This window comes from Dama dama, chromosome 15, assembly GCF_033118175.1.
Source record: "Dama dama isolate Ldn47 chromosome 15, ASM3311817v1, whole genome shotgun sequence".
Taxonomy (NCBI): Eukaryota; Metazoa; Chordata; class Mammalia; order Artiodactyla; family Cervidae; genus Dama; species Dama dama.
This window is the reverse complement of record NC_083695.1, coordinates 80,811,402-80,827,054: the sequence shown is the minus strand read 5'-3', so window position 1 is coordinate 80,827,054 and position 15,653 is coordinate 80,811,402. Positions and strand designations below refer to the sequence as shown.

General features: G+C 46.5%; 1 protein-coding gene across 2 annotated transcripts in view; it reads left to right on the top strand.

Moving 5' to 3' along the window:
* The window catches only part of ABLIM1 (actin binding LIM protein 1), a 185,584-nt gene that overhangs the window by 80,400 nt on the left and 89,531 nt on the right, over nucleotides 1-15,653 (top strand). For both annotated transcript variants that reach the window (XM_061162732.1, XM_061162731.1), the window contains 2 exons: nucleotides 1,503-1,629; nucleotides 3,444-3,537. In XM_061162732.1, the coding sequence (XP_061018715.1) occupies nucleotides 1,503-1,629; nucleotides 3,444-3,537 (221 nt within the window). The remainder of the gene's footprint in view (nucleotides 1-1,502; nucleotides 1,630-3,443; nucleotides 3,538-15,653) is intronic.

The window sequence follows — 15,653 nt, the reverse complement described above, 5'->3', positions numbered from 1 at the left end:
GGATATCACGGGCAACCTGCCAGCAATGCTTTCTTTCCCTTTCTTGGGTATATTGATTTTAAATGTCTTTAGACATTGAAATTGCTTTCCAGAAAGGTTGCCCAATTTACATGCAGGCCTCAGAGATATTGCATGCTCAGTGGATTGGTTCCAGACCACCACAGTAAGGCAAATACAGCAGTTAAATGAGCCACACAAATTTTTTGCTTTCCCAGTGCACATGCAAGTTATCTTTAGTCTATGTTGTAGTCTGCTGAGTGTGCGATAGCATTATGTCTAAAACAGCAATGTACGCACCTGAATTAGAAAATATTGCTGAAAAAATGCTACCATCTGAGCCTTCAGTGAGTCATAGTAGTAACATCAAATATGACTGATCACAGATCACCATAACAGATATAATAATAATGAAAAAGTTTGAAAAAATTGGGAGAATTACCAAAAATGTGACACAGAGACATGAAGAGAGCAAAGGTTTTTGAAAAGATGGTGCCAATAGACTTGACTGAGGTAGCATTGCCACAAATCTTGAAATATTAAAAAAAAGAAAAAATGTATTATCTTTAAAGCACAATATAATGGTGTATGCCTATACATTCTTCTGGGTTCTTTTAAATACTCAGCTTCCCCAATAATGATGTTTCTAATAATCAGAATAACAGCAACTATAATAATAGCAAACTTTCATAGAGACCTGAGTCTTTTATTCCATTGAATCCTCATCAGAGAACTTGAGACAGGCACTAATAACATCCTGGCTTTCATATGAGGACCCCAAGGCTTAGAAAAGGGGGGAACTAGCCTGGGTCACGTGGTTAGCCAACCACGAGCTGGGATTAAGAACCAGGGTGTCCCATTCCAGGGCCTACACTCTTTACTGTGAAGAAATACTTTCTTCTTTATCTTCTTCACAGGATCCTGCCACTGAGAATTTAAAGCTGAGGAATTAAGAGCCATTGAATTGATGATCACAAATTTTGGAAAGGCTGGTTTAGGTTGATAAGGAAGTAGAGTCCTGTTTACAAAAATGAGACTTATGAGCATTGTTCCAGAAGTCGCACATATAGTATTAGGGAGACAGGCAGCAAGGGGTGGGGGGTGGCTGGTACTTAGCTACTCACAGGTGCCCTCAATTAATAGAGGCTGATGAGCGCCTTCTTAAAATCACAGCCAAGACGCTATAATTAAATATTCTCTGGGCCAGCTGGAGCTCAGAGGCTATTTAAATCACCCCCAAGGAAATAAACAGACGAAGGACATCCAGGCCCTTGGATCTGCTGAGGCTCATGATGTTCCCACGCTAAGGGAGGATGGGGGGTCTGCGAGTCTCCTGGGGAGGATTTCTTGCAGGGCGAGAACGCGGAATGAAATGGTGCTTAAGTAAATAGTTATTGAGTGTGTGGTGGGTGCATGCTGGGGTTCAAAGCGGCCCACCTGCTTCGATTAGCAAAACTATGGATTTGACAAACGTGGAGTAAGGGCCGGCGGCTGCTCTTTTCCAGATTGTGCTGGCTGCGGACGAGACATCAAGAATGGGCAGGCCCTGCTGGCTCTGGAAAAGCAGTGGCACTTGGGTTGCTTTAAGTGCAAGTCCTGCGGGAAAGTCCTCACCGGCGAGTACATCAGCAAGTAAGCCTGGGGCGCAGGCGCGGATGGGTCCTTCAGCAGGGGTGGGGCAGCGCGGGCCGCCCTGCGTTCGCGGAATACACCCCAGCCCAGCCCATCAGACATAATGAAAGACCTTCACGTTCCACAATGCATAGGAACTTTTTGCTATGAAACTTTGGAAAGGAATTTTATTCTTCTGTTGTTGCCTGCTATAAATTTAATGAAACGTTCATCGTTGCCTAAGGTAACAATTAACGAAGCTGACATAATGGTAGGCTATATGTTGCAACCAATTAAGCATTTAGTAATTTTATTTTCCCTGGTTCCCCCCCCCCCCCCGCCCCCCATTTGAAACTACTGATAGTAAACCTTTATCCTCCTTCCAGGTCTCAGCCATATTCGTCGGCCCTCCCCTGTCCCCCGCCCTACACACCCCCCCCCCAAAAAAAAAAAAAAAAACACTCAGCGTCTGGGCACTGAGCCCATTAGGACCACCAGGTCTCTTCGAGTTAGAGGCTGGGGTAGGTAGGAGCTAGAGCAGGTGACGTTTTGGGGTTTTGTTTAATGTGACCTTGAAAAGCTAGTTACAGTGGTTACCTTTTAAATTGAGGAAAGAATGAGCATGCAGTGGGGGTAGGGCCGACAGGCAGTAAGGCAAAATTTTCCCCTATCCACTTTAAAAATGTTCTCCAACCAGCATCTATTAAAAAAAATTTTTTTTAATGAATTTAATGTATGAATATACATAGTGAAACAAAATAAGTAGCTTGGGCCCCACCCCCTAGAAATCTAATTCTGCAGATCTACAGCAAACCCTGGTATTCGGGAGGCAGAAACTACACAGGTGATTCTGCTGCTGCTAAGTCACTTCTGTCGTGTCCGACTCTGTGCGACCCCATAGACGGCAGCCCACCAGGCTACCCCGTCCCTGGGATTCTCCAGGCAGGAACACTGGAGTGGGGTGCCATTGCCTTCTCCTCAGGTGATTCTGAGGCACAGCCGAAGAGAACAGCTCTGCCTTTAATACTGATGCCTGTGCAGCGCCAGGTAACTGGGCTGTCTGGAGACGTTTTAACTCTCCCATGCAACGGCACACCTAAAACATGATATTTTAACTCTGCCATGAGGTAAGTGAGGGGCTTCCCAGGTAGTGCTAGTGGTAAAGACCCCGCCTGCCAATGCAGGAGACATAAGAGATGCAGGTTCGATCCTTGGTTGGGGATGATCCCCTGGAGGAGGGCATGGTAACCCACTCCAGTATTCTTGCCTGGAGAATCCCACAGACAGAGGAACCTGGCGGGCTACAGTCCAAAGGGTTGCAAAGAGTCGGACACAACTGAAGCGACTTAGCACGCATGCAAGAGGTAAATGAGGCTGGTTGCAGGAGGATGGTTGCGAGGCCCTGGGACCCCCCAGGCTCCCTCAGGGTCAAGGAGAAGGTGTCTCCAGGCTCTTAGGAGGCTCCGGTGTGTGAATCAAGGAGGTGTGGGGGAGGAGACGAGGAAGAGGAGCATGGGATACAGCTGAAGCCCCTCAGGCCTGGTGCTGCAAGAGAGGGACGCCATGTTTTTTGCTAGTGAGGTCTGAGGCAGTGGAGGAATGAGCAGCGACAGCCATTTGGCTGTTACTTCCACGTGGCTTGGAGAACCTCAGCACTTTCTCTGGAGAGTTTGCTCTTGTGGGTTTTGACCCTGCCTCACCAGGTCTCCTGCAGGCCTGTGAATGGTGGTTGAGCGACAAATAACTTATGCTCCCCTTCTGTGCAACTGGGCGGAGAGAGATGGGGTCTGGGCGTCTTTCCTACCCTCGGAAGCTGAGTTCGCTTTGTCCTGCAGGGACGGTGCTCCATATTGTGAAAAGGACTACCAGGGGCTCTTCGGGGTAAAATGTGAAGCCTGCCACCAGTTCATCACAGGGAAAGTCCTGGAGGTAAGTCACACACAAACTCCCCTCAGAGCCATCGTCATGGTCCTCAGGGCTCTCGGAAACACACGAGGGTCTCTTTTTTTCCATCTTTTTCTCACGTGCGGGGGAAAGAAAGTAGTTGCAGGTGACAGATCACTTAGAAAATGTTTGTGTAATACTGTCTTCTCAGGCAGTGTCTACTTCATGCTGGAAACTGGAAGGATAGAGAATATGAGGGAAAAAAAGAATGAAAAAGAGTCTATGAGGAATTATGTAGGAGGAACAGTTATATTAAACTGTTCTTTTAAGAGGAAATGAAGACTGTGTTCGAGCCACATGTGTCTGTGTGTATAAATGTGTGTATATGTGCCCGCATATCTGTGTGTGCACATATGTGTGTGCTCATGCATGTACACATGGGAGTATACAGACTCAGGGAACAGAGGCTCTGAATGGAAGTTAAGAGAAGAAAGTCGTTAGAGGTGAGGGCGTAGGCTTCCTCACCCTTAGAAAACCACATCCTGTGTGACCCAGAAAGTCCTGTGGCCCAGGCTGACAGAAGCCTGTCAAGTTCAGGTGTGACTGACTGTCTCGCACCAGGAAACTTGGTTCCTGCTTTCTCAGCAGTCACCCCGCCAGCTTCTGCCTCTGGGCGGAGCTGAGCTACTGAGTTGGCGCCATCAGTAGACGTGGGGCCAGAGGTCAGAGAGTCACTGCCCGCCTGCCCCCAGGCCTGTGAGGTGTTATCCCACTCTCATGGAAAAAGTAAGGGCTTCCCAGGTGGCTCAGTGGTAAAGACTCCACCTGCTAGTGCAGGAGATGCAAGAGATGTGGGTTCCATCCCTGGGTCAGAAAGATCCCCTGGAGGAGGAAATGGCAATCCACTCCAGTATTCTTACCTAGAGAATTCCATGGACAGAGGAGCCTGGAGGGCTACAGTACACATGGTCACAAAGAGTTGGACACGACTGAGCACACACACACACAGGAAAAGTAAAGATTGCCTCACACCCACCCTGAGTCTCAGGGTGAGGATATGTGCTGAGCAGAGCTGAGTCAGGACGCCCATTGGAGTCCTGGGAGGGTGACTGGGCAACTTGTCACATTGCTTCTGTAGACACCAGGTCACTATATCCACATCACCACATTCAAACTTCCCAGCAGGGTGTGGTCCGGGGACCCAGGACATGAATCTGAGGGGCCCCCTAGGTGTCCCTGGGCATCTTTTGTGGGTGTAGTCTTCCTAATCCCACAGCAAGCCCCGTGATGCCTTCCTGCCCATGAAATGCAGGGCAGGTGGCAGTGCTGGCTCTGTGCTGGACCTAGTCCAGCTATTTAGATTTGAGATGCAGGTGGTCAGTGCAATTACCTCTGACCCAGAGGAACAGTGTTTCAGGAAGAGGAACAGCAATGGCAGAGGCTCAGCAGCAAGGACAAGTACAGCATACCCAAGAAATAAGGTCGTTTGGGCAGGAGTATGGGTGAGAGAGAGGATGCTGGAGGAAGGGAGGGGCCCAAGTGTGAGGACCGCAGAAATCACAGTCAGGAGTTTGCCTTTACCTTGAGGATGGTGGGAAGTATTGAAGTGATTGTAGCTGGAGCATCATGTGATAGGATCAGACTGCTGTGTGAAGAATGGGAGGGAGTCCTCAAATGAGTGTGCCCCCCTGTTCATAGCAGCTGTGCTCACACCAGGCAGAAGGGAAAACAACCCACGAGAACATGGATGGATGGATAAACACAGTGTAGTATTTAGAGACAGTAGACTGTCCCTCAGCCTTAGGAAGGAATTCTGACACATGCTACAGCATGCATGTACCTTGAAAACATTATGCCAAGTGGTAGAAGTGGCCACAGAAAACCACATACTGTATGATTCTATTTAGATGAAATATCCAGGATAGATAGATCCATAGAGAAAGCAGTTACCTGGACTTGAGGGCAGGGAGAGAGTGGGGAGTAACTGCTTATTGGTTCCCACTTAGGGTGATGAATCTGCTTCAGAAATAGAGGAAGTGGTTGCACGACCTTGTGAATATCCTAGATGTCATGGAATTGTTCCCTTTCAAATGGTGTATTTGATGTTATGTGAATTTCACCTCAAATGAAAAACATTAATGGATGGAAAAGGGAGGTCACGTAGGGGAGAGCTTTGGACAGCAAACAGTGGTGCCATTGGCTGCAGTGACACCTGAGAAGTGGACACCCACCACCCACACACGGTTGGGGTAAGGGGGATTTCTCATGGCCCTTCCAGTAAGGCTTTTATTGCAAGTCCAAGGATACTTCAAGGCTGAGTTTGGGGCCCAAGGTCATGCACGTCCTTAAGAAAGCTATTGGAGAAGATGGGCGTGATGCATCCAGAGTGTCGCTTGAAGTCTAGAAATCCCATCCCAAGACACAAGTGCAGTGGTCCTTGTCTGTCCTCTGAATGTGTCCCTCGTCCCTCCACAGAGCAAGGAGCCCTGTGAGAGACTCAACAGAATTTCCTTTGAGCTTCCCAAGTTTGATCTGCTTACATGGGACTGAAATAAACCTATTGAGGTGGGAGCAGTTAGGAAATTTCATTTTAAAACAGCAGTATGATGGGGTTTAGACTTATTGGAGTGATCCATGTATGAAAATACCAAATCACTATGCTGTACTCCTGAAACTAATATAATATTGTATGTTGATTCTAATTCAGTAACAAATAAATAAAACACCAGAACTATTTCCCAGATGTTTGGCTGTAGCTAAAGGGGCAGGAAGACAGTGAATGCAGCCCCCAGCTTGGAGCCCCCACGATTGTAGAGAGTGTGGATGGAGGCAGCTGTCTCAGGCCACATGTGGGACTGTGTCCCCCCAAAAAAGAGTTGGCGAGAGAAAAGGACTGAGGGGGGAGGGTGTTCATTACCTTCAGATTTAGTTCAACAGCTGTGGGAAGGAATCTCTAAGAGAAAACTGGATCCAAGAACATGCTGGGTTGAAGACACATCTGCTCGCTTCGCTTTTTCCCCTGGAGGCTGAGTACTTCGATGCTTGTAGGGGCTGTGAGGGCCCCTTACCACGTTGGCTTCAGGCCTCCATGAGGGCTGATGGTGGGGGTGAAACCTTGCACCTTTTCCACACAGAACCACAGAAGTGGGGCTTCTGGGAGCAGTTTTCAGTGGGGTTCCAGGCAGAGTCAAGACCCACCCAGTGGGCGTGCTGTCCCCCTCAGATGGGTGTGTGATCTAGAAAAACATCCTGCACTGTGAGCACGCCGACATGTGACAGCTCGTGAGTCAGCCTGGCCCAGCTCCCAGCAGAAAACCCTGGGCTCCTCCCTCTGCCTTTATTCTCTGATCCACTGTAGGTGCAGCAGGATGGGTCTGATTTGTTGTAAATACTATAATCCTTGTTTTGGTTTGTGTATTCCCCATTTTTAACATTACAGTGAAGTCCACATAATATACCTGGAGTAGGAAATAGCAACCCACTCCAGTATTCTTGCCTGGAGAATCCCATGGACAGAGGACCATTGGTGGACTGCAGTCCATGGAGTTGCAAAGAGTTGGACACAACTGAGCACATACCACATAACATAAAATGTACCATCTTAACCATGTCTCAGTGTACACTTCCATGTATTACGTAGATTTACAATGTTGTGGAACTGTCACCAGCATCCAGCTCTGTAGTCCTTTATGTCTTATAAAACTGAAATCTGTGCTTATTAAACAGTAACACCCCATCCCCCTCTCCCCACAGCACTTGGCAGTGACCATTCCACTTTATCTCTGTGAATTTGACTACTCTGAGTATCTCGTATAAATGGAATCACACAGTATTTGTGGGTTTGATTTTTTTTTTTTTTAGAGATGGCCCTTTTTCACTTGGGCTTCCCTGGTGGTTCAGCTGGTAAAGAATCTGCCTGCAAATGTGGGAGACCTGGGTTTGATCCCTGGGTTGAGGAGATCCCCTGGAGAAGGGAATAGCTACTCTCTCCCATATAGTGGCCTGGAGAACTCCATGGACTGTAAAGAGTCAGATACAACTGAACAACTTTCACCTTTTCACTTAGTATAATGTCTGCAAGTTTCATCCATGTGATAGTGTGTGAAACTTTTCCCCTCCTTTTTCAGGCTGAATAATATTCCATTGTATGGGCATACCACAGTATGCCTTTCCAGTCTGTTTGGTTTTGCTGTTGCTGCTGTTTCTGATTGATTTTACCCGTAGAGATTGTGAATGTATCGTGAATTCCCTGTGTCTCCTGTAACAGTGGTGGCTTAGAACCACAGAAACTTTCTCTCACAGTTCTGGGGCCAAAAGTCCACAAGTGAAGTGTTGGCAGGGCTCTCTGCCAAGGCTCTAGGGGAGGATCTTTCTTTGCATCTTCCAGACTCTGGTGGCTGTGGCTACGTTACTCTGATCTCTGCCTTGGTCTGCACAGAGCCTTTCCCTCTGTGCTTTCTCTTCCCTCTGTGTCAGACCTCCTCTGCCTTTCTCTTTGAAGGTCCCTTGCCATTGGATTTAAGGTTCATCAGCATCCCAGGTCAGATGAGGCAACGGCACCCTACTCCACTACTCTTGCCTGGAAAATCCCATGGGTGGAGGAGCCTGGTGGGCTGCAGTCCATGGGGTCACTAAGAGTTGGACACGACTGAGCAACTTCAGTTTCACTTTTCACTTTCATGCATTGGAGAAGGAAATGGCAACCCACTCCAGTGTTCTTGCCTGGAGAATCCCAGGGATGGCGGAGCCTGGTGGGCTGCCGTCTATGGGGTCACACAGAGTCGGCCACGACTGAAGCAGCTTAGCAGCAGCAGCATTCCAGGTAGCACTGGTGATAAAGACCCCATCTGCCGATGCAGGAGATGTAAAAGATGCAGGTTCGATCTCTGGGTCAGGAGGATCCCCTGGAGAGGGCACGGCAACCCATTCCAGTATTCTTGCCTGGAGAGTCCCATGGGCAGAGTAGCCTGGCAGGCTACAGTCCATAGGGTCGCAAAGAGTCGGACATGACTGAAGAGACTTCACACACACCAGATCTTCCAAGATGATTCTTTCATCCCAGGATCCTTAGCTTAATTACATCTACAAAGACCCTTTTCTCAGACATGCCAAGGTTCCAGAGATTTTGTGTGGATATATCTTTGGTGGGAGGGAGGGGGGCACCATTTCAGTCAACGTGGAAACTTACACAAGTCTCATCCCATGAGGGCTGAAGCTCTGATGTGGTTTTAATGGAACCCTCGCTGAGCATCAGAGATGTCCTGAGACCGCTTCTCTGGATGTGTTTCATCCGAGATGCCACCAGACACCTGAAGGAGCTTTAAGAAGGAGGAAGGTCCTGGAACAATGATCAAGGAGCTCCAGGCTCAGCTATGTCAGTAACTCCTGAGGAATTTGGGACAGGTCATTTTGCCTCTTTGAGACTATCTTCACGTATAGGTAAAAGGACTTCCGGATGTAGAAGTGTGGAAGGTAAAGGAAAAGAACCTGTCCCGTGTCTGCCCCCTTCCCTCCCCTGTTCTAACATTCTGTCTCCCTCTGTTGTTATTTTTTCTTTTTTGGAATATAATTGTCTTACAGTTAGTTTCTGCTATACAACAACGTGAATCAGCTATATGTTTACACATATCTGCTCCCTCCTGAGCCTCCCTCCCGCCTCCCGCTTGCACCCCTGCAGGTCCTCACAGAGCACCGAGCACTATAGCTCCCTGTGAGTACAGCAGCTTCCCACTAGCTATCTGTCCTCTACATGGTAGTGTATATATGTCAGTGCTACTCTCTCAATTCATCACACCGTCTCCTTCCCCCAGCGTATCCACAAGTCCGTTATCTATGCCTGTGTCTCTGTTCCTGCCCTGCAGATAGGTTTGTCAGTACCGTTTTTCTAGGTTCCCTATATGTGCATTAATATATGATATTTGTTTTTCTCTTTCTGACTTATTTCACGCTGTGTGACAGACTCTAGGTCTATCCATGTCTCTACAAATGACCCTATTTGATTCCTTTGTAATGGCTAAGTAATAATTCATTGTATATATGTATGACATCTCCTTTACCCATTCCTCTGTTGATGGATATTTAGGTTACTTCCCTGTCCTGGCTGTTGTAAATAGTGCTGCTATGAACACTGGGGTACATGTGTCTTTTTGAACTATGGTTTTCTCATGTGCCCAGTAGTGGGATTGCTGGGATAAACCCTTCCCAGGATGTGGGCTTGAGGGGATGGGGAGGAGAGCCTTCATGTGTTTTAATGAAAAGGGCTTCAGTGATAGGAAATCAGGGATCTACTTTTGGTTCTGGAATTCACAGCTGTGTGACCTTGGGCAAATCAATGTCTTTGATTTTTTCTTTAATATACAAATGTTAAAATATATATGTAAATCCAAGACTTGGGCCACTTGACCTCTAAATTTCCTTTGGTTCTAAGGATCTGAATTCTATAATTCTCCTTGTCTTAGATATAGTCTTGGATCTAAGGGGTCAGAGCCAGCAGTTCTTTTTTTCTGGAGAGATTTTCTAGAACACTCAGCATATAGCATACACTCAAACTGTAGTTTTCTCATTAGCTTGCTTTCAGTTCTGTTTTTGAGGGTCATCTTGCTATAAGTGGCACATCTTTTAGAGCTTATGCTAATTAACCTATAAATTCAGGCGCGTTCTCAAGATGCTTACAACCTGCCTCCTAACAAAGAAGTCCAAAAGCAGATTTGCGTGAGATACAGCCAACAGCCTTCTATCTCCATCTGCATCTCTAAACTCTTCTCAGAGCAACCTTCCTCCTCCCAGTCCTTACTTCCCTTCCCTACACCCACCCTGCTCCCTTCTGCCTTAGCAGCCCAGAGGTGACAGGACTCGACGTGAGCCTTCAGACTTAGGTCACAGATGTCAGTAGACATTAGGGGCATCCCTTTGGTGTGAATTTCCTTCCATCTTTTTGTTGGATGGTCCTAGGAGATCTCTGACTCCGACAAACTTCATTTTCTGGGTTCAGGTTGTTACCTGCCAACTTTCCCAAGAAAGAAAGCAGCAACAAAATCATTGCAAAATGAATGCAATACAGAAAAAAAAGTGAATGTCAAACTGGACACAGAAGTCTGGAGGGTAAAGGAAAAGAGCCTGTCCACCCCCTCCCTGCCCAGGGCTGTTCCATCTGCAGACCGAGGGTGGTCTTGAGTTCTCTTAGTCTGTCTGTCCTCTTGCACAACTCCCTCCCCCAGGGAGCTCAGTGTTTACCAAGCTCTCTTGCATTCCTTCAAGACTACTTCGCTCAGGATTGGCTGGCTCTGCAGACAGGGCCACCCTGAGCAGGCACCTGGCCATCTGCACCGGAGCCTCCTGTGTGCTCAGACCCCAGAGACAAAAGGAGAGTGGTGTGTCTGCATTCTTCCCAGGGGAGGAGGACAGGGCTCTGAGTCTCTCCCTGGCCTTCTTCCTCAGGTCACCACACCCAGGAAATCAATCCTCCTGTCTTTCCAGAAGGGCTGGTGGCCCACATTGTGCTGGGGTGGGGTGTTTACTGTGCCGCTTGTGCTCTCCTGGGAAGAATGTGTGACAGAGTCTGTTACAATTTGAATGTCTCAGACGTAAGAGACCCTGACACGTGGCCTGTGGCCAATCCTTTGTGCATTTCCATCCCCACCCACGGGCAGCGCTGTCTTTATCTGTTAACTTGGAAGTGATGGACGAAAGGACAGGACTTAGGCTGGCTTTAGACCCTTCCTGCTGGATCCCCTGAAGTGTAGCAAATGTACTCACCACGTGATTCAGCAAATCCTTTCCCTTGATTCCCTGAAGGATTAAAAATAGTGGCTTTGTTTTATCTTGTTTTGCTTTTACTTTGTTTACGTTTCAACTAAAACTCCTTTTTCATAAAGCCCAAGGACAAATGTTTATGATGTTCCTGTGAAACTAATTTACATTACAAACTGGAGGTCTCATCCGCTTCCTTCCTTTTGCTGTATTTTAAGCATGTTCTAAAATGAGTAGTTCTTGGTCTGGGCTCACCTGTTATCTAATGAGAGGAAACATAAGCTGCTTCAGGGCACTTGCATGGCAGACAGTCTCTTTGTCACCATTGAACATATAATTTGTAAAGACAGACTGAACGGTGAAGTCCCTCCTTTCTTGTTCTGTGCGTGTCCTTAAATGCAAGCAAGGCTAATAAACCATGTTCAGGCAGAAAACTAATTGCATTCTTCTCATTCCTACTGTGGTCCCAGGAATTCGTACCTCCTTCCCCTTAATTGTGGACCCAAATATTTTTCTGGATCACGGAAGGGAAAAGAATCAAGTAATATTAGAAGTTTTGAGTCAGATGGTCTCTGCCCTGGTGAAGAGTGAACCACCACAATAGCAGGCTTTTGCATAATAAAAATATTTAACATCTACAAATGATCTCCTAAATATTTGATCCTCACGATAGGCCTGTAAAGTGATGAAAGCAGTTACCACTGACCTCCATCTGCAGATGAGGCTGCTGCGCTAGAGGCCTGGAGGCTGGCTGGAAACAGAACCATGATTAGAAGTCTCAGTTCTCAGAAGATAGAAACACATGTGTACATACATGCACACCCACATACACACACTGATTCATGATCCATGTGGCAGTAATCATTGCAGAGAACAAGTAATTAAATTGCCTCCTGAAATAACTTACAGAAGGACCAATATTTACCATTCCTGGGGAGATGAAGAAAGTCTATCTAATGAGTGGCCTTGCTATATCTATTTTTAGGGCAGTTAACATTTGTTGCTTCTTTGGTTTCCTTTATACCTGTGTAAAATGTTGCCAAAGGTTGGGGACCCTGTGCAGAGTCTGTGGCGTTTCTACATAGTCGTGCCTCATTCTGTCTTGCCCTCTATACTCAGCTGGAGGCTCCACAAGGGCACCTGACTTGGGCCATGGAGACAATTGTAGGTGGATGGCACTGTCTCAGGTGGGGGAACACACGTTCTGTACAGAGCGCTGGTTGAAGATGCCCCAGAGTTCCATGGAGAGTCAAGAAGAGCTTTGAGGCCATTCCTATATAGGCACACACTGGTCACTTTTCCTAATTTAAAATAGAAATTAACAATAAACTGCAGCAATGGCTTCGTCTTAAATATGAGTTAAGCAAGATGTACTATATTCATACAATGGAATATTGTTTAGCAATAAAAAGGGACAAGGTTCTGATACCTGCTACAGAATGGACGAACCTTGAAAATATCCTAAATGAAAGAAGCTAGTCACAAAAGATCACCAATTAGATGATTCCTAGAACATGCAAATCTGTAGAGACAGAAGGTCTACTGGTGGTTGCCAGGGTCTGGTGGGAGAAGGAAATAACTGTCAATGGGTATGGAGTTTTGTTTGGAGGTGATGAAATGTTCTTGAATTAGATAGTAGTGATGGTTGCACAAGTCTGTGAATCAGTCAATACTAAAAACTACTGAATTGTACACTTAAAAAAAAAAGGTGAATTTTATGGCGTGTGGATATCTCAGTGTAGGTAGGTAGGTAAGTAGACAGATAGATATACATACACATACATCTGTCCATCTATGCAGAGATATACAAGGTGATAGAGAGTTGGGATCCAGTATTTCTCAGTTTCCTTATCTGTAAGATGAGGCTGCTAATTGCTACTTTATAGAGCTGCAGGATTTGAAAATAAAGGCACGAAAATCTTTAGCATAATTAGTAGCCAGGTTAGTCCCTTCTCCTTTCTCCCTCTCCTTTCTTCCAGTCTTTGATAGTTTCACTTATTAGTGAGTGGGTAAAGAACAAGAATGGGCTTCCCTTGGGGCTCAGACAGTCAAGAATCTGCCTGCAATGCAGAAGACCCAGGTCTGACTCCTGGGTCAGGAAGATCCCCTGGAGAAGGGAATGGCTACCCACTCTAGTATTCTTGCCTGGAGAATCCCATGGACAGAGGAGCCTGGCTGGCTACAGTCCATGGGGTCTCAAAGAGTCAGACATGACCGAAGTGACTTAGCACACACACATGCAAGGGACAAGAATAGAGATTCAAGTCAATAAATGTCTTCATGCCAGATTGTCTGTGAGCTGCTTTCCTTTGTGGGCTTTAAACTTTCATGCCCTCGCATGCTCATAGGTTGTCATTGCACAGAACTGTGCCCTTGATCATAGTGTGTGACCTGATTAACATATAATCTCCCCAGCGTGGGAAAGGAAACTCAAGTTTAAGTTCGAAGTATGGTTTATGATGCATTGGTCACTATGTCCTATTTGCAGATAATAACCTGGTGCTAATATTTTATTCCCTGCATCATTAATAGATTAGGAATCAGCCCAGTAGAGCCCAGGAAGCATGCTGACATGACAAATGGTTGGAGGAAAATTTCTCTGATTCACCCAAAGTTATCCACTTTGTCCTACATTAATGATGAGAGGAAATATGTTGCTAGGGTAACAGAAGACTGTTCACAGGCAGTAAAGGTTCGATATTTATTTTAAAAAGTCACCCCATTTCTGCCAGCACAAATGCAAGGGCTTTTTTCTCCGGAAATGACATTTTGAAAAGAGTTTGTATTTTAAAAAGATGTTTTGTTTTTCAGTGTTATTCCACTTCAGAGAGTTTAGCTTCTTGCTGGTGAAGTGTGGGGGGTGGGGTGACAGCTGAACCAAGTTGGGGAACGTGACTCTTCCTGAGAATCAGCAGGAAGTACTGAACACGTGCTGGTGGCCCTGCCCCAGGGGCCACAGAAGATGTGAGATTCAGGACTCATTCTCAGATAGATAAGGCATACATTTCTAAAAGTAATAGGGTGTCTGAGTCCAAAATTAGGAATCAGGGCCCAGGGCACCCCTAGGGCCTGTGAGTACCCAAAGCTATTGCAGCATCTTTAGTCTTTAGTGGTGTTATTGAACTTTAGAAATAGCTACGACACTAGTGGGAGCCTGCTGTGTAGCACAGGGAACTCAGCTGGGTGCTCTGTGATGACCTAGATGGGTGGGCTTGGGGAGCGGGAGAAGGAGGTCTAAGAAGGAGGGGATAGATGTATACATACAGCTGATTCACTTCGTTGTACAGCAGAAACTAATAACACAACATTGTAAAGCAATTATACTCCAATTAAAAAAAGAAAAAAATCTAGGACCCAACAGCAGAGAAGCAGCCTGCCTAGGCAGGTGGCCAGCAAGTTCAGCGATGGGATGGGTCTCTGGGCTGGCCACTGTTCTGAGCACAGATGTGATGACCCCTCAGAGTTGTCCATTCTCCTCTCCAGCACCCAGCACATCCTGAGCCTCAGAAGGCTTATGTGTCTGTGTTCTCATGGACTCAGAGCATCTGTCCTTTCCCTTCCTGCTGTTCCCCACCTGTTCCATCCCTGGCTCTGTTCGTATCTCCTTCACCACGATAAACCTAAAAGGGAAGACTATACCCCTTCTTCTAAGGGATCGATTCCAGGTGCTTCACCTGCCCTGCAGAGGGGACCTTCGGTGAATTCCAAGGTAATTGTCATGATCTTTTCTTGGCGGAACAGAAAGAGAGTTCAATCTTTGACAACATACCTCAGTACAAGATAGGGGCCCACAGTCGTGTGAGGGCCTAGTACTACAGAGGCACACATCATAAATGCCCTGGGGTTTAAAAGAGATTCTTGTCAATTGTTAGAAGTCAGCTTTGGATCTTGAGGAATAAGCAGGTGCAGGCAGGTGAGAGCAAGCAGTTTATCTCCATTTGCTCTTGTGACTGATGTCTTGGGTCACTTTTTTTCCTCCCTTGTTTGTTTCTTTTGTTTTCATGCTACCATTTGGTTTAATTGCATCCTTACTGTGTGCCGTTTTCCACTTCAAATCATTTTTGTAATCAGGATGTAAGCTTGAAAAATTAAAATACTATATCTTTTCCATCGATGACTAGTGTTATTTTAATTATGAAGTACATTGACTTCTGTGGGTTCACCTGAATCCATTTCTCCATCTGAAAGGTCATCCCTATTAGAAAATGCCTGTAACCCTCTTGAATCTGCCCACCGGGCTGATGGTAGATGGGCTTTCTATGCCCAGATCAAGCCCCTCGCCTGAAATTCAGGTTTTGTCTCTAGGGGGTGTGGGGTGGGGTGGGGTGGGGAGGATTGTGACAACCCTTCAGGTCTCAAGAAATCACCTCTAGCTTCTGGATTCATGAAAACTCAGACAAAAGGTGGTATAT